General features: G+C 36.8%; 1 protein-coding gene across 22 annotated transcripts in view; it reads left to right on the top strand.

The window, feature by feature from the left end:
* ABCA6 (ATP binding cassette subfamily A member 6) overlaps positions 1-25,939 on the top strand; it is a 95,882-nt gene that overhangs the window by 37,332 nt on the left and 32,611 nt on the right. For 21 of the 22 annotated variants that reach the window (XR_012514702.1, XR_012514701.1, XR_012514703.1 and 18 more), the window contains 16 exons: positions 128-266; positions 1,272-1,362; positions 2,898-3,037; positions 5,968-6,084; positions 7,577-7,760; positions 8,160-8,326; positions 10,713-10,846; positions 12,721-12,858; positions 15,450-15,557; positions 16,644-16,817; positions 17,038-17,151; positions 20,925-21,044; positions 22,583-22,660; positions 23,852-23,943; positions 24,644-24,764; positions 25,421-25,538. Coding sequence is in view for 15 of the 22 variants with exons in the window: in XM_074388901.1 (XP_074245002.1) it covers positions 128-266; positions 1,272-1,362; positions 2,898-3,037; positions 5,968-6,084; positions 7,577-7,760; positions 8,160-8,326; positions 10,713-10,846; positions 12,721-12,858; positions 15,450-15,557; positions 16,644-16,817; positions 17,038-17,151; positions 20,925-21,044; positions 22,583-22,660; positions 23,852-23,943; positions 24,644-24,764; positions 25,421-25,538 (2,035 nt within the window). In the remaining 7 variants the exon portion in view is untranslated. The remainder of the gene's footprint in view (positions 1-127; positions 267-1,271; positions 1,363-2,897; positions 3,038-5,967; positions 6,085-7,576; positions 7,761-8,159; positions 8,327-10,712; positions 10,847-12,720; positions 12,859-15,449; positions 15,558-16,643; positions 16,818-17,037; positions 17,152-20,924; positions 21,045-22,582; positions 22,661-23,851; positions 23,944-24,643; positions 24,765-25,420; positions 25,539-25,939) is intronic. The other variant, XM_074388902.1, reaches the window with a different exon arrangement.

The raw sequence follows: 25,939 nt of genomic DNA, 5'->3' as shown, positions 1-25,939 counted from the left end.
ATAAATAGAAGTATATCAGAGGAAAATGGCTGGTTATTATTATTTTTTGGTGTTTACTCTTTTTCATGCTGTCATCTGGATAAAGTTCATATGAAAGACATATTTTATCTATCTTCATTCTCTGTAGGTTTTGCTCTTAGATGAACCAACTACTGGATTGGATCCCTTTTCCAGAGATCAAGTGTGGAGCCTCCTGAGAGAGCATAGAGCAAATCGTGTGATCCTTTTCAGTACCCAGTCCATGGATGAGGCTGACATCCTGGCTGGTAATTGTTGGTTTTATCTCAGTTTCACTATGATGCAGTTGGGGGATTTAGACGCAAGTTCTAGTCCCAGGGCAAAAGCCCTGTTCTCATTTCAGTGATGTTTCTACATTCCGTTAGCAGTCAGGAGGATGACAGGAGGCTAGTTCCACTGTGGAATTCCTTTCTGGTTGTACGTTTCCTAGGTTGTGACTGCTAATAAAAAATTCTGATTACCTTTTCTTTTAAGATCAGCTGTCAATTAATTTAAACATTCAAATCTTCTTTTATATAAATTTAGTTGAAAAATAGCCACTCATTCTTTAGCATCAGAGTTTACAGTACACCATGTAATTTATGTTTTTTCTTTCCAGGAAGTATTGGAAGGTGCAGATAGACTGGGATTCATGAGCTTATTTTATTTTTAATTTAACTTATTTGTATAAATTTAATGAGTACCTGGGATTCATGAGCTTATTTTATTTTTAATTTAACTTATTTGTATAAATTTAATGAGTACAAGTACAGTTTTGTTACATGGATATATTAGGTAGTGGTGATGTCTGGGCTTTTGGTGTATTCATCACCAGATAATGTACATTGTACCTATTAAATAATTTCTCATTCCCTATTCCCATCTGACTCTCCCACCCTTCTGAGTCTTCAGTATCGATTATTCCACAATGTATGTCCATGTGTACCTATTATTTAGCTCCCACTTATAAATGAGAACATGCTGTATTTGACTTTTTGTTTTTGTGTTGTTTCGCTTATGATAATGAACTCTGGTTTCATCCACATTGCTGCAAAATACATGGCCTCATTCTTTTTTATGGCTGAATAGTATGAGTTCATTGTAAGTGCATTGATTTTAATGTGTATTTCATATGTTAAAATGCACACTAGATTTAGTTACACCCCACTGAATACTTCTCCTTTGCACTTCTGAGCGTTGGCTCCTCATCTCTCTTTTCTAGAGAGGAAAGAAATGACCCCAATATCCTTTCTCACTTGATTTCTTTTATTCAGATAGAAAAGTGATCATGTCCAATGGGAGACTGAAGTGTGCAGGTTCTTCTCTCTTTTTGAAAAGAAGGTGGGGTCTTGGATATCACCTAAGGTAAAGACATTGGGGATAGACTGGATTTATGTGTTTTCATTACTGGTATATGAAAAAGATGGACAATTATGAAAGAGAACTGTCCTCATGCTTCATTTCTACCATACTGGATTGATCAGTGTTTCCTGAATACTTTTCCTACTTTCCTTCCTCCTATGTCTTTACAATGCTAATCATTGGCAACATTTCAACATGATAAAAGAAGCCTGACTTTTCACAGCAGGACTACTTAATGTGCCACTTTTCCAAGTAGCTGTTCTGTGCAGCCGAAACCTCTACCTTCTTCTTACACTCATTTTCCTCCACCGATCTAGAAAATTCTAGAATATATTTTCATTCTTTCTTAGGACAAAAAGGCAAATAATTTCAGAAGCCATTATTAACAAGGAGAAAAATCTAGAGGCAGAGAGTAACAATAACTGTGGCTAATAAGAAAGTGTATATATTAGTTTGTTCTCATGCTGCTAATGAAGACATACCCAAGACTGGGTAATTTATAAAGGAAAGAGGTTTAATTGACTCACAGTTCAGTGTGGCTGGGAAGGCCTCAGGAAACTTATAATCATGGCAGAAGGGAAAGCAAACACGTCCTTCTTCACATGGTGGCAACAAGGAGAAATGCAGAGTGAAGGCAGGGAAAAGCCCCTTATAAAACCATCAGATCTTGTGAGAACTCATTATCATGAGAACAGCATGAGGGTAACCACCCCTATGATTCAATTACCTCCCACGAGGTCCCTTCCACAACATGTGGGAATTATGGGAACTATAATTCAAAATGACATTTAGGTGGGGACACAGCCAAGCCATATCAGTGTATATCCAGGCTAAAATTTTTTTTTTTTTGAGACAGAGTCTCACTTTGTTGCCTAGGCTAGAGTGCAGTGGTGCTGTCTTGGCTCACTGCAACCTCCACCTCCCAGGTCAAGGGATTCTCCTGCCTCAGCCTCCTGAGTAGCTGGGATTACAGGCACATACCACCACACCCGGCTAATTTTTGTATTTTTGGTAGAGACCAGGTTTCACCATGTTGGTCAGGCTGGTCTTGAACTCCTGACCTTGTCATCCACCCACCTCAGCCTCCCAAAGTGCTGGGATTACAGGCATGAGCCACCACATCTGGCCTAATAATTGTTTTAAAAACTCCTATAGCCTAACAAAATATGCATGTGGGCCAAATTTTCTCTACTAGCTAATGGTATGTTCTGGCATAAAAATTATTTTCCCTAAGAAGTCTCTTCTTCCTAACATTCTCACCTTCCTCTGTTTATCTATAACTACACATATAAAACTATGTATATAGCTTCAATTACATCATATATTTGTTTGTATATTTGTAATTGTTCTGAGTTTATACATTTCTATGCATAGATTGTAAGATTTTCAAACTGATAGATTACTATCATGTTGTTATTTACTCATTTTGTTGTTCCATAAAGCCAATTAAAGTAGAGCTCAACAGTTCAATAAAAGCTCTTCTTTTGTGGTAGCAGTGAAGAAAATGCAAATGACTTATCTTTTCTTTTAAATATTAGTTTGTATAGGAATGAAATATGTAATCCAGAACAAATAACAACGTTCATTACTCATCACATCCCTGATGCTAAATTAAAAACAGAAAACAAAAAAAAGCTTATGTATACTTTGCCATTGGAAAGGACAAATACATTTCCAGGTAACTTACTTATGATTACGATGAAATGAAATTTGGGAAAAAAATGTTCACATTGTTATTATAATAATTTTCTTTGCCTAATGAATTTAGACTTTGTCTTTGGTTTGGCCACCTGAGAAGCAGAACTCAAGATAAAGGATTGAGTGCCATTAATTTATTGGGTAGTTGCTTTCTGGAAGCACCAGCAGATAATGGGGACAGGAGAGAGGGAAGGGAAGGCAGCTAGGGATGTCTGAATTCTGGAAGAGATTACTGTGGTAGGCAGTTGAGGTGCAATGCCCACTGGAGGGAAATAATGAGTAAGTGAGCTCAGCATTTTGTCACCAGAGGGGTAAGTAAGCTGTGCTTCATACCCGCTGTTTCCTCCCCATTGTTGATTAAGGGGTGCCTACAAAAGCATTAATGTCCTCATCCTTCTGGTTTACTCTGAACATGAGCTTAGAATACTTCCAAGTCCAGAAAAACGACCTTAGGCAGGTGTTTTTAATAAGCACATTTACTGTTACAGGGGAATGCAGAAGAGATGTTGGTAGGGCATAAAGGTTTCTGCTACAGGTTTCTCTTTGTACGGTAGTCCCCCATTATTCATGAGGGATATATGGTTCCATGACCTCCAGTTCATGCCTGAAACGGTGCATAGAACTGAATTAATTGCCATCAATCAGAAAACATTTCTGTTCATGTCTTCCACCTACACATTGAATGTCTTTTCCATCTTAACTAAGCACTTACCATGCACTGTGGCTGCAACTTTTGCAGTTTGAGGTGCGACAGCAAAAGTAGCATGAATTTCATCTGCCTTCTTCACAATTTCAAGACAGAAGATTCATTCTTACCATAGATCTCAACATCAGCATAAGATTTTTTTTCTTCCTTGTTGAGAAATTTCACCTTTTCACTTACAGGAAGCATTTTACGGCTTTTCTTTGGCATATCCAAATTGCCAGCATCATTACTCTTGCACTTTGGGGCCATTATTAAGTAAAATAGGGGTGACTTGAACCATAATACCATTCCAGTTGCTCTGATTTCCCAGAGGGCTACTAAGTGACAGGCAAGTATAATATAGTTCTGCTAGACAGGGGATGATTCATGTCCTGAATCTAAGAAAGATTGAGTGAGATGGCAAAGGATTTCATCACACTACTTACAAAGACACACAACTGAAAACTTATGAATTCTTTATGGAATTTTCCATTTTAAGTTTTCAGACAGCAGTTAACGGTGGGTAATTGAAACTGGAAAATGAAACTGTAGATAAGGCAGGATTACTCTGTTTTAATTGTGCATCTATTATATTGCACAGGAAAACAACTTACACAGTCTACAAAAGTGTTCAATCACGGGTTCCCTGCCAACTGGGTAGCAGCACCCACTCAGACTTTGTTTGATAAGCAGTCCTAAAGATTACTAACTCTTTGTGCAGTGCTTTCTACATGTTAGGCACTGTTCTAATGGTTTTGTATATATCAACTCATTTAGTTCTCACAACTGTTCTTTCCATGAGGTGGATGCTATAATTCGCCCTATCTTACAAATGAGGAAATTTAATTTCAGTCTCTTCTGATTTAAACAGTTTCGCTTTTGTTTAAACATTTAGTTTGTTAAAATTGTAACTCCCTATAGGCCTAACTTAAATAAGCTCTTTTGAATGATTCGGTTTCACTAGGCAAACACTCAAGAATTCAGCTTTTAGCTTCACCTCCGAATATGGCAGCTCTCTATATCCTTGCAGTAGCATAGAAGATAGTATTCTTCTCAGATCAAGTGGACTATGCGATGTTATTTTGTTCTTGGACTAAGGCCCTGTGAGGTGTAACTGGTCCACTTTCTCTTTTGGTCAGAGAAGGAGAATAAGGAATTGTATGTTGGTACCACCACTGGAATATGTTACCTTGCCAGAGTCTCTGGTGTTGACATCTTGGCTCATGGCAGCCTCTTTACACAGATCCAAGACTCTGCTAGTCTAATGGCATGCTTATGTCCACATCAGGACGTGGGACTTCTAGGTCCTTTGCTGCCATGTGCAGGTCATAGGGAAACACAGTGTTTGCTACAGTCTCATCCACCTAGTTCCTCTCAATAATGTCCTTGGCCTATCTTCCCACCCAAAGTAGAAAGTAGTATCTAAGAGTCTTCTCCTAGAATCCTGCAGTCTCATCTAAGTATCTCCACAGAAAAGTTACCCAATAAGTGTGTATTGAGAAATATTATATAAAAGGCACTGCTCTAGGGACTAGAAACACTGCATTAAATAAGACATGTGTGTCTCTACTCTCATGGAGCCTACATCTAACTAGATAGGGAAAAGCAGACACACACAAAATAAACAAAATTTTTCTGCAGTTGTACACTAAAATAATAAACAAAGCCAGGTGAGTTAGAGTGATGCCTGGTGTCTGGCTGAGGTTTATATAGAGTGGTCACTGGAGGCCACAAGAAGAAAATGGTTAAGAGCACTCCAAGTAGAGGGGAGAGGAGGATGTCTAGAGGAAAATGAGTGAGGGAGCAGAATGGCAAATGGGGGTGGGTAATGTTGTATGGATAGATGGAGATGGACTCTCATGGAGCCTCAGGGGCTGTGTTATTGACTTTGATTTTTATTTTAAATGCATTGAGAAACCATTGAAAGACTCATACAGAAAGAAGACCCAGAATGTAAGTAGAGATACATGTGGACTTGCAGTGTGGAGGTGAGAAGATAATGGTCTTTCTGATTGTTCATATTTCTGCAGAGAAATTTGAGGATAGAGGAAGAGTTCTTCCTTAGTCATTTCAGAGAAGGAGAGTATTCTAATGAAATTTTGCTTTTGACTACCGTGATACCCCAAAGACATAATTTTCTTAACAATATTTAAATAAGTACTAATTTACTTGGTTTAATTCTTGATGTGGTTTTTCAAAGTATCTATTCGTATTTTTTGCCTTAGATCTTTTCAGTGATCTGGATAAATGTTGTGGCCAGGGAGTGACAGGTTATGACATTTCCATGTCAACTCTAAATGAAGTCTTTATGAAACTGGAAGGACAGACAACTATCGAACAAGGTAAAGCCATTTCTGTAATTCACAGAAAACCAATTTACAAATGATCATGTGTCAATGTAGTATTTATAATTTCTTATGGGTGATTCAAACTAAGAATTCAAAGTGAGAATTTCATTCCAGATTTGGCTCTGCTGTTTGAGATGGGCTGTCATTTCTTACTATCATTACTAAGACAGATCGCAGATTCCTTCATGGAGTCTACCAAGTTTCTATTTGGAAACCATTTCCTATCCTCAGATGTTCCCTGCTTCTTAGGTACTGGCAGGCTGTGAAAGGCTCTTAATTATGGAATGAAGTCTGAACAGATTTTTTAAAAATAAAAATTGCTCTTAACTTGTTAATATACAAAATTCCACTAAGGTCTTAATGGAGAGAATTCTCAGTATCCACTCTTGTATATTTTAACAGGTGAAAGTAATCATTGCAATTAGGGAGCTCCTCTTTTGCCAGACACTTAGATTAATGTATGGATATACATCAATATATATGCCTTCAACATCATCTTCCTATAAACCTTTCTAAGACGCTTCATTGGCACCAGTTTACAAATAAGAAAATCAGACCTAAGAGCAGTTAAGTAATCTTCCCCAATCATGCCACTTGTAAGTCACAGATGTTGGATTTATGTACAGATCTGGTAGTTCAGCACTGATGTTCGTTCCTCTACACTACTAAATGATTGATACCTTAGTAGTAGATATTTAGGTGGTAGTGATTGGCTATTTTTATGTAGAAGATTTCTTAAAATCCCTTAAATTAATGCTACTCTTGGGAATTTCTTTGCTTTTTAAAGATTGGACATAATGAGATCACCATTTTGGTGAATTCTTTTGGTGTGAATTTAGTGTATTTTCTCACTGACTGTGGGATATGGACATCATAACATGTTTCTTATGTTGTTTGTACTATAACCACAAGCTTTCTAAAACTTTATTTAAAATTTTGATTTTTTATCACCATTGGCAATTATAAAACTTAACTATAGAAAGAAAATGTAGATGGCAGTGGTGAAGTATAAACTTAATAAATACTGAAAAATGTTGTCTAAATAATTCCTTTGAATTGGTTATAAAAATAAAAACAAATGTAAAACTATTTTTTTTTTTTTTTTTTTTTGAGACAGAGTCTTGCTCTGTCTCCCAGGCTGGAGTATAGTGGCGCCATCTCAGCTCACAGCAACCTCTGCCTCCAGGTTCATGCGATTCTCTTACCTCAGCCTCCTGAGGTGCTGGGATTACAGGCATCTGTCACCACGCCCGGCTACGTTTTATATTTTTAGTAGAGACATGGTTTTGCCATGTTGGCCAGGCTGGTCTTAAAATCCTGATCTCAGGTGATCTGCCAGCCTCGGCCTCCCAGAGTGCTGGGATTATAGGCATAAGCCACCATGCCTGGCCATGTAATACTATTTTTAATATTACTAAGGAAAATCCGTGATGCCCCCAGTATGGCATTAATACTATAACATGTGTGTTTGTGTACGTATGTATAGATTTCGAACAAGTGGAGATGATAAGAGACTCAGAAAGCCTCAATGAAATGGAGCTGGCTCACTCTTCCTTCTCTGAAATGCAGACAGCTGTGAGTGACATGGGCCTCTGGAGAATGCAAGTCTGTGCCATGGCATGGCTCCGTTTCCTAAAGTTAAAACGTCAGACCAAAGTATTATTGACCCTGTGAGTAGCAGAGTACTGTGGTTTTGTTAGATCATGAGTTTCAAAAGAGGTTCAAACCAGAAGATAATTTAAAACCCGAACACAGTATCTGGCATTCCTGCCTTGAGATGGATAAATTCAGCATTTAATTTTTCTGACAGTGGGAATACCTGTATGTTAACACTTGATTAGGCTTATACCTGCAGGTGTGTTTTGTTTTCATGGTTTGATAACCTGATGTTTATGTAGTAATGCCTTTTGGTACTGTGTAGCATGCTAGGGTATTACCTTCAGAATTTTAGCACCTAGAATCATGATTGGCATAAGGCAGGCTTGGCACTCAGCAAATATTTGTGGAATGTCTTACTAAATAAATAAAATTGCTAGAGAGTCATATGCTAATTTTTCTTTATTGTTTAGATTATTGGTATTTGGAATTGCAACATTCCCTTTGATTGTGGAAAATATAATTTATGCTATGTTAAATGAAAAGAGTGATCGGGAATTTAAAACCGAATTGTATTTTCTCTCTCCTGGACAACTTCCCCAGGAACCCCGTACCAGCCTGTTGATCATCAATAACACAGGTGAAAAAAAAAATAAAATTTAAATCCAGAAATAAGTTATGTTTATTGTTGAATAGCACAGGACTGGGGGAAAGTAAATTATAAGAGAAGAAAATGTGTATTTGGACTTCATTTATAGAAAACACCTATGAGGAACAGTGCACATTTACTCTGATTTTGGAGATGAGAGGGATGACGAAGACAAAAGAAAAGGAACTTGGGTCACTGTATAACCTGGGAGAGTAAAGGCGTCTATCTACCTGACTACCCTAAGCTATTATGTGACAAATAAACTTCTATATTGGCAGACCCACTGTATTTTGAGATCCCTTTGTTATGCAGAAGGCTATCCTATACCACAAATATAATGCACACTGGTTACTATGTGAAGATGGCATGTCTATCCCCCAAGCCACTTCATTAAGTACAAGACACAGGAAGATACTTTATTTTGTTATCCCAAACAATGGGTATTTGGTTTTTTGTTTTGTTTTGTTTTGAGACAGAGTCTTGCTCTGTCGCCCAGGTTGGAATGCAGTGTTGCGATCTCGGTTCAAAGCAACCTCTGTCTCTCAGGTTTAAGCAATTCTCCTGCCTCAGCCTCCTGAGTAGCTGGGATTACAGACACGTGCCATCATGCCTGGCTAATTTTTATTTTTATTTTTATTTTTATTTATTTTTAGTAGAGATGGGATTTTGCCATGTTGGCCTGGCTGGTTTTGAATTCCTGGCCTCAAGTGATTTGTCCTCTTTGGCCTCCCAAAGTGCTGGGATTATAGGTGTGAGCCACAGTGCCTGGCTGGTAATTGATTTTTTTCTAACTGCTTAATTAACTTTGAAGAAGCAGTTTTGTGTTAGCACCTCAGATGTTTTAAAAAAATTCAGTAAGAGTCTTCTCTTGCAGAGTTCCTCACTCATTTGATTTTCCCCATGGATTTGCGATTCAGGACTGCGGTGTATGCTCTTTAAACAAAGATGGTCTTTTTCTTTCATTTCTCATTCTTCTTCTTGTTTTCCATTTGGGTTTTGGAAAGTAAAGTTTATTCACCTTGCTACCTTAAATGCTAATTGTAAGCTTAATTTCTGAGATCTAGAAAGGTTTATTTACTTATGAGCTCATAAGATAAGTAAATGAGGTCTGTCTTTTTCTCTTCAGTCACTCTTGAGGACAACGGGCTTGTGTTAATTAATTTATTTTTGTCTCTGTACTTAGGTGTTTTGCGGTTTAAGTTTGAAACTTCTGTGCCATTTTGTTCCTCTTTTCTCAAATGTGAGCATCCTCTTCTGCCTAGGTGAATGTGGGTCACCATATGGCATTCTACCTAAAGTGACTGTGGAGGTGGAGTGGGGTGTGTGGCTGTTCAAGGTGCATGGAAAGCTTATTTTCCATGTGCATGTCCCTGTATCACTTGGTGAAAGGATTCTAATTCATCTACGTATTTTTCCAATCCCAGAGCCCGCTATAAACTTCCATTTCAAGGGGGAAAAAATCCTTCTTTTCCTCTTATTCATTCCATCAGATTTGCCCAGCTGTGCTCCTCAGATAATGTCTCTTAGTAAGTAAATATGGGACTCTTACTCTGGGGACAACTGCAGCTGCTGTCTGTTCTGTGTGGAACGTGGGGAGGGGCCTGACTGGTCATCTTTTTTCCAGGTATAGTTTATGACCCTGACTATAGCTTCAGAGCCCACCTTACTCCCTTGCATTCATTCACTCTGAGTTGAGGTATCCTGGAAACTGGTTTTACTTTCAGTTGTTTGTTCCTCTGTACTCTAGGCTGCGGATTTTTCTCAACTCGTATTTCTCTGTCAGACATTCTCATCTGCTTTCTTCTTTAGGGCCATATCCAAAAGTTTGATCTGATGATGGCATCCTTTTCCATTTCCTAAGAAAGATTATATTTATACAATATATATGTATGTAATATGTATATAAATGTTTAAAATAAAGTCAAACGTATGTATGTGTTACACAGACACGTATATATTTACTTGTCTATTATTTGAAAGAATAAGGGAGAGAGAAAAGTGTTATCGTTGGCTGTTTTAGGCTGGACAATCTGAAGTACTCCTCATTAAATTATTGTATCACCTCAGATTATTCAATTCAAATATTGTTGTTTTTTATCAAAAGTCATACAATAGAATTAGCTTATTTTTATGATCACGTGTTAATTTTCATTAAACAGATTTATAAAGCTAATTAATTGTGGCATAAGATTTGTTAAATAGGAGGTGGTAGAGTGATTTCTCTTTCATGGGTCAATGTTATTGTGATACCCAAAGAAAGACGCTTATATATAGTATTCCATAAATATTAACTTGAATTAGGTATAGGATTTATTTTAAAAGTTTTACATGTATTTTCTTGCTTTTTTATGGCCTTCTCTTATTGACTTCATTTTAGAATCAAATATTGAAGATTTTATAAAGTCACTGAAGCATCAAAATATACTTTTAGAAGTAGATGACTTTGAAAACAGAAATGGTACTGATAGCATCTCATACAATGGAGCTATCATAGTTTCTGGTAAACAAAAGGTATGTTTCCCTTTTTGCTTTTATGAAAAAAAAAGTACTACATTTTAACTGTTTTTAAATTGCAGAAAGTTAAAGCTGTATATAGCAACCTGACTCAGAAAAACATTCTGGGTTTTTATTTAACAAACTGTGAGGTTTACCCAAGGTTTTATAAAACATTTTCTATCTTAGCTTTGTTTTGAATTAGATAATTTTTACATTTGAAAGAATCTAAATTTAATTGTATTATTTAGACTCAATAAAAATAATAATCAACTAAAATAATTATAGATTTAAATAATTTTATTCAGTAGCTAACTACCTGAATAATATTTTTGTATATTGAGAAAGTATATTAAATACTATAATATGTACATGAAATCCCTGAGAAAAAAGTATTCTCAGTCTGCCACCTTAGCAAATGTCAATTTGGATAAAAGAGTCAAGCCATAGAGATTCATCATAGAACAAGACTATTGCAAATTCTTCTTTTTTTTTTTTTTGAGACAGAGTCTTGCCCTGTTGCCCAGGCTGGAGTGCAGTGGCATGATCTCAGCTCACTACAACCTCTGCCTCCCAGGTTGAAGTGATTCTCCTGCCTCAGCCTTCAAAGTAGCTGGGATTACAGGCAGGTGCCACAATCCCCAGCTAATTATTGTATATTTGGTAGAGACGGGGTTTTATCATCTTGGCCAGGCTGGGCTTGAACTCCTGACAATAGGTGATCCTTCCACCGTGGCCTCCCAAAAATGCTGGTAAACCCATGGCATAAGCATAAGCCATGGCGCTTGGACTAAGAATACATCTTAATCTTAAGAACTCTTCAGTCTTATTTGCATTCTAATAAAAGCAAGGGGCCTAATTAAGTGAAGCTACCTCTTTATTTCGTGCTACAAAGTAAATTTTTTTAAAAAAGAAAAGCCTTCGAAGATGTATTATTGAATTCAGTTCCACCTAAACTAGATAAACTATAAAAAATGTAGTCCTTTAGTACCAAGTTTGGGAAATTACTTTTTCAGCTACTATGTTACCTATTTCCCATATTTACTGTATGAACTAGGGGCAAGATTTAAACAATAAACCTCCTGATAGATGTATGCACATTTTCCTAAACATGAAGTACATAGATACTGCTTTAGGAAGTGGGAGAATGCTTCTTTGGCAGTGTAAGCATGAATATTTAATGAATTCTATGCTTATCTCCTGTCCAGAAGACCAGCATTCCTTTTGCTGCTTCTTTTTAAGACAGAGTCTCACTTTGTCGCCCAGGCTGGAGTGCAGTTGTGTGATCTCGGCTCACTACAACCTCCGCCTTCTGAATTCAGAGAATTCTTCTGCCTCAGTCTCCCAAGTAGCTGGGATTACAGGCATGTACCACCACGCCTGGCTAATTTTTGTATTTTTTAATAAAGATGGGGTTTTGCTATGTTGGCCAGGCTGGTCTCGAACTCCTGACCTCATGTGATCTGCCTGCCTCAGCCTCCCAAACTGCTGGAATTACAGGCATGAGCCACCATGCCCGATCTTCCTTTGCTTCTTTATCGTAAGCTGACAGTGTTTCCTTGTCAAGGAGACTTTTAAACTTCACTAACTGAAATTTTCCCATCAGCAAAATAGAGACAAAAGTTATCTAAAATTAGTAATATTAATAAAAATTTGTATTAATGTATGTGGACTCTGTGCTAGGGCCTAATGTACATGAATATAGTCTCATTTAAACCCTATGACAAGTATCTGCTTTTCATAGATGAGGAAGGTAAAACTCAGAAAGTTTTGTTAACTTGAAGATGGACACATGGCAAGCATATGGCACTGTTAGGATATTTTATGCATAAACCTTGCCTTTGTTTTTTAAGAATTTAGCATTAACATTATTTATTTGTTTCTGTTTTAAGGATTATAGATTTTCAATTGTGTGTAATACCAAGAGATTGCACTGTTTTCCAATCCTTATGAATATTATCAGCAACGGGTTACTTCGAATGTTTAATCACACACGACATATTCGAATTGAGTCAAGCCCATTTCCTATTGTACGTATTAAATTTACTGAGTCTAAAAAATTAAGAATTGGACAAGTAGCCTATTTTTTCTCTTTAGCTTTTAAATATTCATAAGTGATTGTTAAGCCTGAAAATTATTATTTTGTCCTAATGTTTTGAATGGGTTATAGAAACACAACATGATTTTTTTTCTTGCCAAGTTATCAGATAATTCTCACGAGGGAATACTTTTCAGTATTTTTTCAGTCTTCTAGGGAATGTTTTGAAAAGCTTGATTGCAGAAATATGTAAGAGAGAGAAACAGAAGAAAGAAAACACTGACTTAGAAATCAAGAACACTTGTAACCCTGGTTACATATAAATCTAATATAATTTGTTAGTGGACCCTCCATTGACTAAATGTGTAGTAGACAGACTAATATGAAGGAGAATCTGCCAGTTCTGGGTCTGTTGATTTATTTCTTCACCTACTCATAGTTGCTCTATGTTGGGAGGGAGTCTAACACACACCAGCTGCATTGGATTCTGTCAGTTGTCTACAGTCTGGCTTCAGACATTTTAGGCATTAGAAAGCAGTGATGGGAGACAGAAGAGCAGAGGAATCCCTACTTTGGGCTCCAGTCACATCACCTCTTTCTGTTGTTTCTGTGGTCCAGAAGCAACAGTGGCTTGCTTCTCACTTCATCATCCTTGTGGAATGCTCATCACCCATCTAATCATGTCATAAAGAATTGCAATCTATTTTAAGCACTTAAGGTAGTCACAGTTTTCTGGTTAGACCCTGCCTGATACCAACAGTGGTCTCTCAAAACTGAATTCAACTGAACTTCACACCAGAAGTCTTAAACATCAGTAAGCAGGATTAGAAACGAAACCATCCAAAGGGAAGTCCCATTTTGTGACAAAAGTGTGAAGTTCAGTCTTAACTTCACTGAATCTGGGGTGCTGGGAGTATTTGCAAGTGCAGATTTTCTGCAAGCCATGGGGACAATGGAGAAGAAATATACAGTCTTTGAGATATTCGTGACAGACATGTACCTCTGTGAGTGGAGGATGACCAACTGACCATGCAAACAGGTCTGCTGCACAGGATGACTTGAGGGAAGGGGTGTTTGAAGGGAGTTCTCCATAAAGTGGAACCAGAAGGGTAGCAGAAAGAGACAGTGATTACCCCCCCACCCCCGCACCCCTGTTCCTTAGATTCCTAATGTCATTGTGTTTGCTCAGGATCCAAATGGATCGAGGCCCATAGCTACTCTACAAGGCAGCCTGTTCCCCACTCCCACTTCCCCCTGGCTCACACCTTTCCTCCCTCATTCCTATGATGAAAAAACAGAATTTATAGACATAGCCCTCAATGCTCTAAATAAAGTTAAAGAATTGCAGAATTCTTTTGAGACAGGCTCATGCTGCTGTCCTCTAATTATATCCATGAGGTGGTCCTGGACGCTGCTTAGGTGTCCACTTGGCCTAGCCTCAAGTGGATGCTGATTTGGGGGTAGTGATCTAAAGTTCCTTCCCCTGAAGGTAAGATCAGCAGCAACAAGTTTTCTTCTTAGTTCTGTGCTTCAGAACACATCCACTCAGCTACTGAGGTTTCCATTTCTGGGTTTGCTGAGAAAGACATGTTGCTCAGGCCTGAATTATATGTTCATCAAAGGTCCTAACTTCTGAATTATTATTTTTTTGTTGTGGTAAAAATGCATGATATAAAATTGACCATTTTAGCTGTTTGCAAGTGTATAGTTGAGTAGTATCAAGTATATTCACATTGTTGTGAAATGGATCTCCAGAACTTTTCCGTCTTGCAGAATTGAAACTTGATGTCCTTTAAACATTTACCCCTCCCTCATCCTAGAAACCACCATCCTACTTTCTGTTACTGTGAATATTACTAGTTTAGATACCTTATATAAGTAGAATATTTGTCTTTTTGTAATGGTTTATTTCACTTAGCATGTTTTTCAGGTTCATCCATGTTGTAGTATGTGACAGAATTTTCCTCCTTTTTTGTTGAGACGAAGTTTTGCTGTTGTCACTCAGGCTGGAGTGCAATGGCTTGATCTCAGCTCACTGCAACATCTGCCTCCTGGATTCGAGCAATTCTCCTGCCTCAGCCTCCCAAGTAGCTGGGATTACAGGCATCCGCCACCACGCCTGAATGATTTTGTATTTTTAGTGGGGATGGGGTTTCACCATGCTGGTCAGGCTGGCTCAAACTCCTGACCTCAAGTGATCCGTTTGAAAGTTGAATAGTATTCCATTGTTTGTATATACATACACATTTTGTTTATTCGTTAATTTGGACTTTTGTGTTGCTTCCACTTGTGAGTATTGTTGGTATGAATATGAATGTGTGGGTGTCTCTTTGAGAGCTTGCTTTCAATTCTTTTGGAAATATCCTCAGAAGTAGGTCCTAAATGACTTTTGACTCCTCTTTGTTCTCTGAGTTGAAGATCAGAAGTCATTTTCCCTCCCACCTCTGTGCATAGATGGTGATGAGCTACACCTTTACTTTGATTTTTGTTTTTCAACATTTCAGAAAGTACATTTTTGTGGCTATAATTATTTGTTTCATTTAACAAATATTCACCATTTTAAGCTACTCTTTATATTTTCAGAACCACGTAAGACTTGGGACAGGGCTGCCAGATGGTTCCATTTTCTTAATTTTGGTTCTATGCAGCACTTCTCCTTACATCACCATGGGCAGCATCAGTGATTACAAGGTAAGAAAAAACAGGGGAAAGAAGTTTCAGGAATTCCAATATCTGTATTTTGAATGCTGTGTGTTCAAAATGTTTTCTTCTGAGAAAAATGTTGGAATGTATGTTTAATTTAGATATTGCAATTAAACCTTATTCTTAGCAAGTCAGAAAATTTACTTCTAAAAACTCAAAATGCTTTTTATTCCAAAGTCACCTGAAAAGTACAGTGATTTTTCAGAGACTCCAGTTAATCTAAACCTTCAAAGGGAAATATTATAAACCTTTTGACCACATTATTTCCCAACTACAAGAAGGAAATCATTGATGTTGAAATTGAAGGCCAAATTTAAGACTTGAATTTCTTTTCCACTCTGGAAATTGCAGTTCTGTATTTGTATTTGATTATGCCCATTACCCAGTAAAAACAGTTAAGTCTATCAGTGTTCACCATCCTGAGCCAGTAACTCTCCAAGATGTTTAGACAAAGGTAAATGTATTATATCCTCCACGTCACAAAATAATACTTTTTTTTTTGAGAGAGAGTCTCGCTCTGTCACCAGGCTGGAGTGCAGGGGTGCAATCTTGGCTCATTGCAACCTCTGCCTCCTGGGTTCAAGCACTTCTCTTGCCTCAGCCTCCCAAGTAGATGGGATTACAGGCACCCACCATCACACCTGGCTAATTTTTGTATTTTTAATTTTCATCATGTTAGCCAGGATGGTCTTGTTCTCCTGACCTTGTGGTCTGCCTGCCTCGGCCTCCCAAAGTGCTGGGATTACAGGTGTGAGCCACCAGGCCTGGCCAATGCTTCTTTTCACAGAATTTAATGACATGAACATTATGAGGTCTATTTTTCTATTCATGAGTCAGAGTAGTGTTGCAAGTCAAGCCTATCACAATATACATTTTTTAAAAGATAGACAGCTGATAAACCATAAAACTGGCTCTATAAGCCTCAGGTTACAAAACAGCATATGCACTTTTTTTTTATTATTAGAAAATTAGATTATATTTATCTTAAAAAATTCTTCCAATGTGTTTGTGTTTATTTTGGAGTTGCAGTTTAATTAAATCTATATACACTTCTGTTTTTTTTTTTTTAATCAGAAAAAAGCAAAGTCTCAGCTATGGATTTCGGGCCTCTACACTTCTGCTTACTGGTGTGGCCAGGCACTAGTGGACGTTAATGTCTTCATTTTAATTCTCCTTTCAATGTATTTAATTGTCTACATAGAAAACATACAGTACCTTTATATTACAAGCGAAATTGTGTTTGCTTTGGTAAGTAGCACAGTACATAAAACAAATTCCATAAAGTAATTAATAATAAATTTAAAATTATTTTCTGTAGTTAAGATGTTTTAATTCATATTTTGTAATAAACCAAAATATGAAACATGCAAAGTGCAGGTATGATAAGATGGTTTTTAAAATTTGTAATTAATTTTTCCCTCAGTAATATTTTATTTTTTGACTATATTATTATTTGTATTATCCTCAGGCTATAGTTACTCCTGGTTATGCAGCTTCTCTTGTCTTCTTGATGTATGTGATATCATTTATTTTTCGCAGAAGGAGAAAAAACAGTGGCCTTTGGTCATTTTGCTTCTTTTTTGTAAGTACATATACATACATACAAATAGAGAAATAGACTTATTTTTTAAACTTTCAGTGTAATCTTAAATACAGATGTTTGCCTTAAGAAGTAGGAAAAATTAATAATACTTTAAAATTACACCATAGAAAAGAGAGAGAAGTGTAACGCTGTTACTGAATCAATATTTCTGAAGAAAATAGGTGCTATGCTTTGAACGGAATTTATAGAGACTCTTACAGAAGACCTCACGTCTAAAACATCCTGTTGAGTTTATGTCTCCTTCAGAGTACAGGACTTTCTGCAGCACTAGAACAAAAACTGGCTTCCTAACAGTTGACAGTACAATCCATCTCTACAGTCTTCAAGAAGGTCTCTCTTAATGTTAGCTGCTAATAGCTTCAGATACCAAAGATGTTTTATACTTATGCCAGGTTACTTATTAGCATAAAAGTAAAGAACTTGTCCAAAATCAAGGAAAACTTTGCTGGAAATGTTTACTGAAACTCTAGAGACACCAGAGTACGTTGGGTCCTACACTTCAGGCCTCCGTTAACTGATATCCTCAACTGGTGATTGAATGTCTGTCTGGAAAACAGCTTTCAACTCTTGGAATGGGAATCTTGAACCCAAACAAAGATCATCTATAAGAATTGATATATTTAATATTAGATGGCTGCAAAAGTAATTGTGGTTTTTGCTATTTAAAATAAGGGCAAAACCCCAATTACTTTTGCACCAACCTATACCACGCACTGGCTTCTACAAAAAATTAGTCTGGGACTCTTTTGGCCAGCAGGGAGCTGTTCTTCCTTCTCAGTGGACTGAACTTGGGTTTGACTTCTCTGGGTTATATTTCTTTGTATTCTGCAAAAGTGTCTGTAACTAGATCTTTTAGCACCATTAGCACAATCCAGTGGAAGTATAGAAGCTACAGAAAGAACATGAGGGTTACCTCACTCAGAAAACTGAGTGAGATGCTCTTTCAGCAGCTTGTCCTTCAGTCTTAAGTAAACAGCATCCTGGAATCATGGTTTCTTTGGTGGCTTTTCCTACTCTTTGTGTTGCCGCTTATTACACAGAAATCATTCCAAAATTCACATCTAGATGGACAAATTTTTGCTATGTGTCACATGAAATGGTTGCCCTGGTTTACTGTATACTCACAACTTACCCTAGTTTGTAGAGTTGGAAATTTCTCAGACAAGGGAGCATTCAATATCAGTGGTAGAAACATACCTCAGCCCTTGCCTTTTAGCTTTTAGTGGAAAAACTGAGCAGGCATGATTTCCTCATGGCTGCAGGCTCCATAGTAATGCTTTAGTTTGGAAAATGTTATAGACAAGTTTTCTTAGCCAGCTGCCAGGACTTCAAATCTGTGCATCAATTCCATAGACTGTGACAGGTCTTCTATAACTTAATATGTCAGAATCTTCCAAAACAGTGCACTTCATCTCTAAGCTTAAAGAGCAGAGATCATTTTTCCACTGTAGGATAAGGAGTGAGAGTCCAATGAAAGCAACCTTCCTTCAAAAAATGGCGGAAGACAGAATTGCGTTATCATATTATGAATTCCCCTTGTATATATAGCAGCAAGTGAATAGATGGACAGAAGAAATTTGACTTTGTTCTTTCTAAAGAAAGTCATGATAATGCAGAATAGCTTCTTTCTTAGGCTTGTGAACTAATGTGGTGATTTAGGTGTTTTCACTGTGATTTGAAAAAAATGTTCACAAATAAAAGATCACAGAAGAAAATCAAACATGACACTGAGAAACACTGTATTAAACAGTGATTTAAAAATCAAAACACATATACTTATTATTGCATGTCTTTTATCCTTTGCTGTCAATTATGCTTAAGTTGTTATGGATTCAAATAAGGCAAGACCATATCCCAGAGGCAAGGTACATTTTGCAAAATAAAGACTGTTCAAAATGTAAAAACAAAATTACACCACAGTGTAGTAGTACAATACATATTTTCATATTTGTAATACCTGATTAGTTTTCCTTTGCCCTTCTTATACTTATTTATTTCAGCATATTTGTTTATTTTATTTTTCTATCATTGAACGGAATCTACAAATTTCTAGAATGGTGAAATGTCAGGCTTGCAAAAAATCAAATTGTCTAGCATGATTCACCTCATTTTATAGAGGAAAAAAATTAAGTAACTTACTCAGGAAAACATGAAGAATAGTGACAGGCTCAGGAATAAACTTGAAGTCATTCAAGTTTATTCAGTCAACCTTAGGTCAATGTCATTCTTCATGTTAAAAAATATGAAACAGTAGTATGGTTGGTGATAATGATTCATAAGTTGTGCTGAATAACACATCTGGATTTCAGTAGACTAAAAAGTTTCAAAATTATGCATTTTCACAAAGATCTCAAGCAGTTTGCACTAAAATTTGCATTTGCATACAAATAACGTATAATTTATTTATAAATATATATTGAAAATGTATGTTGTGAGAATTTGTCTTTCATCACGCAGCTAGTATCAACTTAAACCATCCTAATCCTAGGACTAAGGTAATTTGTTTAGTCCTCACAGGATTGTATGTCAATAGGTATTGTATGTTAATATTCAGTGCAGTTGTCCTTTGGTGATCTGGGCTCCATTCAGAAGGACAGTGTAGGCAATGTTTCTCCATCACTGAGTGAAGCCATAGTTAGCAGTTAATTTGCTTCTAGAGTCCAGTGGACTTCTGTACCCTCAGGGTTGTGGTACTTCATGGGTACCCTAGACCCCGGTCTGATAAAGAAATACCTGTTCAGCCTATTATGCTGGGTGGTGTAGGTATAGTAGCACATTTTAGCACATGGAATTCTGGAGTATCCTCTGACACTGTCAAAGTTTAGACTCCTCTCTTGTCCCAGTGGATGAGAAGAGAGGAAAGAAATTGTAGAAATCTGGAGGTCTAGTAGAATAAGAGGAGTCAGCTAAATGAACTAAAGGACTTAGAGTGAACCCTAGATTTCTCATATGTAAAGGGAGAGATAATAAAAATAGCTACATTATGGAGTTGTGAGGAGTAAAGTAAATAATTCATACTAAATTATTAATACCTGGCATTTATGTAATCTTTAGTGAATTTAGCAATTATGATTCTATTTTTATTATAATCAGTACATTAATAAGATCTGGCAAAGGGTAGTGCTCAATACATATTTGACTGATCAATTGATTGTTAAAACAGAAAAATAAACAATGATCTTTATTCCTTCCAATTTGCCAATAAAAAAATTCTGAAATAAGGCAAGTCCGTCATAATAAAAATACGCAATCCCAGAAAAGTCATTTGTTTGGTATGGGAAAGAAATGGAGCAGGAAGGACGATGAGAAAGCTCTGCAGTAGTCTAGCTGGATTGTTTGTTTTTGTATAATTGCTATGTAACTTTTGAATAATTGCTATGTAACTTTCAACATATATAGGTTTTTATTCATTAGCAATATTGTTACTTTAGCTATAAAAAGGTAACTCCTCTGTCTTCTTGGCTTGAATTTAATAATACACTGGCTCAATAAGCCTATTTGGTCATTTTAGCTTTCACCTTAGTTGCCAGTCTCTATCTATTAAGAGTTTTCTATTGGCGATCATATATATTCTTGTTAACAAAAGCTCCTTCTCTACTCCATCTAAAAGGAGAAACTATCATGACTATATGGGTATATCTGCATATGGGAACATTATGATATACATCATGAGAACACCTGTATCTTAAATGTTTTACAGAATATCAATGGTTGAGTGTGTCTGAAACAACATATTTGAACTTGCCTTGTAGGCCTCCGTCAACATGTTTACCATCACTTTAATCAATTATTTTGACCTAAGTGTATTGATTTCCACCATAGTATTGGTTCCCTCGTATACTTTGCTTGGATTTCAAACATTTTTGGAAATGGTAAGAAATGTTAGCAACTGTGTCATTAATTTTGAATATGAAGCATATTAAAGTGCTTTTCCCAGATCAAGAGAGACAGAAGTAGTGGAACTGGGGAGTGACAGCAAATGGGCATAAGGGATTTTGGGGGAGATGATGAAAATGTTCAAAAGGTGAATTGTGGTGTTGCTTGCACAACTCCGTAAGCTTACTAAACATCCTTCAATTCCACTCCTAAAATGAGTGAATTTTATCACATACAAAATGAAATCTCAATAAAACATCTAAAATGTTTCCCTATTCACTTTGCAAAATATAGGCATTGTCAAATGCTATTCAAATCTAATGCCAGATTGGAAGAAAACATGTGCCTGGTTTGACAGGTATTTGTTAGCCACTGAGGATAAACTCATAGGCGATTCCATTCAATCATTCAAAAACATATAGAAATACTATTTTATGTTAGTCACTGTGCTAGTAATTGAGGACACCTGATGAGCAAGATAGCACAGTCCTGACTTTCCCAAAGCTTACTGGAGGCAAAGACAGAGCAGACTTACTCAAGTCAATGCAAGGAACTTAAAAGTTACAAAGGACAAGGGCAAAGTGCCAATGGAGGACACACAATGTACAGCTGAGATGTTCTAGCAAGTCAGACAATTCTTCTCGGGAAGTTATATTTAAATACATTGCTAAAGGCTGAATAAGAATTAATTAATAGGACAGGAAAGTAAGCATGTTCTGCAGAGGAAAGCAAAGGCCTTGAAGCAGGAAAAGCCGAAAACTGAATGTGATTTAAGTGGAGAAAGGTATACGATGATGCCAGGGCAAGGTAGTTCAGTGAAGAACACACTTTTTGGAGCTCTGTGCCATCCTGGAGGAAATGGCTTTAAGGAAAGTCAAGAAGACTTCCATAATCAGGGGTGTCTTTGGCAAACTGAAAAAGCCTTCCATCTGCAAAAATCCATCTCCACCGGCTGAGCAATGCCTGAAGCTCTTGATTAGAAATTAATCCCTTTGCTTAAAGCATTTTCCTCCTAAGTAGACCTACAAGGTGAAATACATTCATTTAGATCTGTCATGTATTATTTAAGAGGAATGAGTAACTTTCTGAATGAATTGATTGATGAAGAAAGAATAACATGCTGGAACTAATTATTATGATGGGAAAATAGTCACCACTGAGTTAAGAAGGGGCTCTGAAAAGTCTTGTCTGTGGCACTTAAGAAAAATATTGTCAACTCCCAGAAATTTTACCAGTGCTAACACTTCTCTCTGCTATGCCTTCAGTAGACTTTCTGCAAATGTTAAAACCAATTTAAAAAAAAAAAATTGGAAGAGAGGAACAGACATAGGTTACTTGCTTATTGAGAGACAGTAAGAGTAGAGTAGAAGGTTCTCCTTCTCTATGGGGAATTAGTTTGTCGCTAGTGCACACAGAGAAATTGGGCTTGATGAGGGAAAAGTCATTACATAAATTTTATGTTATTTAAATGCAGATTATAAAGCAGATGAATTGTCATCTGTGTGTGTGTGTGTGTTTTGTTTTGTCTTTTCAGAGAGATCAGCCGCACCAGAGAGAATTTCCAGAGGCATATTTTGAATTGAGTGCCACTGATTTTCTAGTCAGCTTCATAGTAAGAAGGCCTTTCCATCTCAGCGCACATTCTATAGTTATAGTCAATCACTATAACAATTTGGTCCTGTCCCAAGTGTGCCACTTTAAAAGTGTTTTTAAGATGATCTTAGATAAAGCATTTAAATTCAGACATGTTTCTGAACCTTAGAGTTACCTTTTACATGCTTGGATGGGCTGTAGTGTCCAAAATTTAATATTAATTTTTTTATTTGCTTATCCTATTTACTGTTCCTTCTCTAAATATGAGAGAGCTTGTGAAAAATAGAGATGCAATATAATTTAATTCTTTTGAATAATAGATAAAAAAGGCAAGAATTGAATAAAAGTGAAAGGGAAAATGATTGTTTTGGTGTATTCGTGCTGAAGAGAACTACTGTCTTTGAATACTATGTCAGTACTTTTCTAGGCACAGGAGAAATATAGACAGAAGTCTCTGCCCTTGTGGAGCTTATATTCTGGTGGAAGGAGACAAAATAATAAATTAAATAGATAATGTATATGTTGTCAGATGGGTGGTCAGGAAAGACTTCGAGAAGAGCACTTCAGTAGGAAGTGACAAGAGTGACCCTGGCTCAATCCAGGGTCAGTCACGCTGAGGTGGCTGTGACTGAATGAACAAGGCAGAGAGTGATAGGAAAGATGGCCACAGAAGTCATGGGAAAAAGCGTAAGGCCAGGAGAAAGGGTTATACAGGGTAATCTAGATTACTCTAAAGGCTTTGACTCTTCTGAGTGATGGAAGAGGAGTCATTGGAGGGTTTTAAGCACTGTGATAAGTTCATACTTATGTATTTAAAAAGTAGCTCTGGATACTGTGTTGAGAACAGATGTTTAGAGGAAGAAGGGAAGAGATAGCCCACATAGGAAGGGGTTACAACAATCCAGGTGAGACAAAATAATGACTTAGGCCTAGATGGGAGTAGCATGAGTAGGGTTGAGAAATAATTGGGCTATGGATAATTTTGAAGATAGAGCAGATAGAATTTACTTACAAACTTAATATGAGTGGTGAGAAGAAAGGAGAGAGGTTTCACTAACCTGAATTGTGAATGATAGCTACATTTCTTCCCCAATGTATGAGAATGATTCACAACTATTTACCTTATGATGAAATACCACCAACTTAATTCAAATATTTAAATAATATCTGTGAACTTATGCCTAAATGTAACTGCATTTTTTGCTTGTAGCCCTACTTTCAGGCTTTGCTATTCATTTTTGTTCTAAGATGCATGGAACTAAAATATGGAACGAAAAGAATGCGAAAAGATCCTGTTTTCAGGTTGGGATGAAATTTAACTTTATACTTAATATCATATTTTAACATTCCTAGATGGTGTCGTATGTTATTATCCTGTTAATACAGATTTATATTTACAATGGAAGCACATGTTCATTGTCATTAGAGAAGGTGGATTGCTGCCTTACTGCCAAGAAATAGAATCCCCAGGCAGAGTTCAGGCTATAAGAATCTGTAAGAAACCTTCACTCCATCAAAAATTTAATAAGGACCCAAATATGCCATTCTCTCATCAGAGATAATTGTGCATCCTTGAAAAGAAAAGATGGGAAGGAATCGATTTAGCAACATAGTTGAGTGTTTTAAAAATGGAAGGCTATAGAAAGGATGAGCCGCGAATGATGCTGAAAAAAAAAATAATGCTGATGTTATGAAGATGGGTTCAGACTGAGTAGAGAAAATGAGAGTGACATGAATTTTAAAGAGAACGAGGCAGTACTTGCTGACGGATCTGAAAGGGTCAAAGATTCTTACTGGAAGAATGGCAAGAACACCAAGAAGGGGATTCTGGCTAGTGGGACAGGAGTTCTTGGCAAAAGCAGAAGCAATGTTGACAGTCATCATCACATCATCACCTGCACATTAAAGAAGATGGCAATAGTAAAATCACAGGAATACTAATTTTTAACACATCTTTTAACAGCTAGAATGCCACATGTAACGCATTTCATTTTCTCCATAGAATTTCCCCCCAAATTAGAGATGCTAAACCAAATCCAGAAGAACCCATAGATGAAGATGAAGATGTTCAAGCAGAAAGAATAAGAACAGCAACTGCTCTGACCACTTCAAATGTGGATGAGGTAAAAAAAAAAAAAAAAAAAAAAAAAAAAAAAAAAAAAAAGCCAGGGACAAAATGCATGTTAATGGAGACATTCAAGAACTGTCAAGAACATAATTTGATACACTGGGTTTCATTCTGAAAGTTTGGTGTTTGGTGCATTTTTGTATTATGAGTCCAGGACACTCCAAAGAAGTGCCTGCATAATCAAGGCAATTTGCTTCTTTGGAGTGCCCTGAAGCTAAAAAGAGCATGAAGCCTAATGGTTTTATTTTTCTTTTGAGAAAAGTGGGCTTTTAAAATTAGGGCTATAATTTCAAGACCAATAAAGACCTCATGAGTTAAAGAATTTAAGTTAGATTTGTTGAAGAAAGCTAAATTGAGATTAAAATGTTAAGGGTTACTCTATTTGACTTACATGTGATAGTTTCATGAGGTTAGCCACTCCTCTTCGGGCAAGACAATGAGCTGCTTCCATGAAACTCGGCTTCTGTGAAACTCAGTCCATTTAGAAGCAAGAGAGATTTTCTACATCAATGAATGCATAATACATTTAGCAGCATGAATTACTCACAACTCAAAATACAGTTTGGTTTATGACAGAGGGCATGAAAGGTTCCAGCAGGGACCTAAAGTCTCTGAAATTTAAGAGGAAAACCATGCTGTCATCTCTTCTAGAAACCTGCTATAATTGCCAGCTGTCTACACAAAGAATATGCAGGCCAGAAGAAAAGTTGCTTTTTAAAGAGGAAGAAGAAAATAGCAGCAAGAAATATATCTTTTTGTGTTCAAGAAGGTCTGTAATCATCACTTTTAAAACTCACCATTATTTTTAGAACTACCTACTAAACTTCCACGTCATAGGCACAGTTTTACTTGTTGAAGCATTCATTCGTTTATTCAATCTATATATTTTTTAGTGTGCCAGGGAGTGTTTGAGACTCTGGAAATGCAATTACGAAGGAATTAGACAAAGAATATCCAGGTAGAGGAAACAGTGAGGGCAAAGGCTCAAACACATTTAGAAAGGTTGACTCTCTAAACCAGAGGCCAGTGGGTGCATCCACAAATGGAAGGGTTAAAGCTATAGAGCTGAGCAGAGCCAGATTAGGTACAGCTTTTGAAAACAGCAATGACTTTGTGTTTTATACAAGTTAGTGGAATGTCATTGGAGAATTTTTAGTGGACTTGTGTCAT

This window comes from Saimiri boliviensis, chromosome 17 (genome assembly GCF_048565385.1).
Source record: "Saimiri boliviensis isolate mSaiBol1 chromosome 17, mSaiBol1.pri, whole genome shotgun sequence".
In the NCBI taxonomy this organism is placed as follows: Eukaryota; Metazoa; Chordata; class Mammalia; order Primates; family Cebidae; genus Saimiri; species Saimiri boliviensis.
The sequence above is the reverse complement of the archived record's forward strand: the minus strand, read 5'-3'. Positions and strand labels throughout refer to the sequence as shown.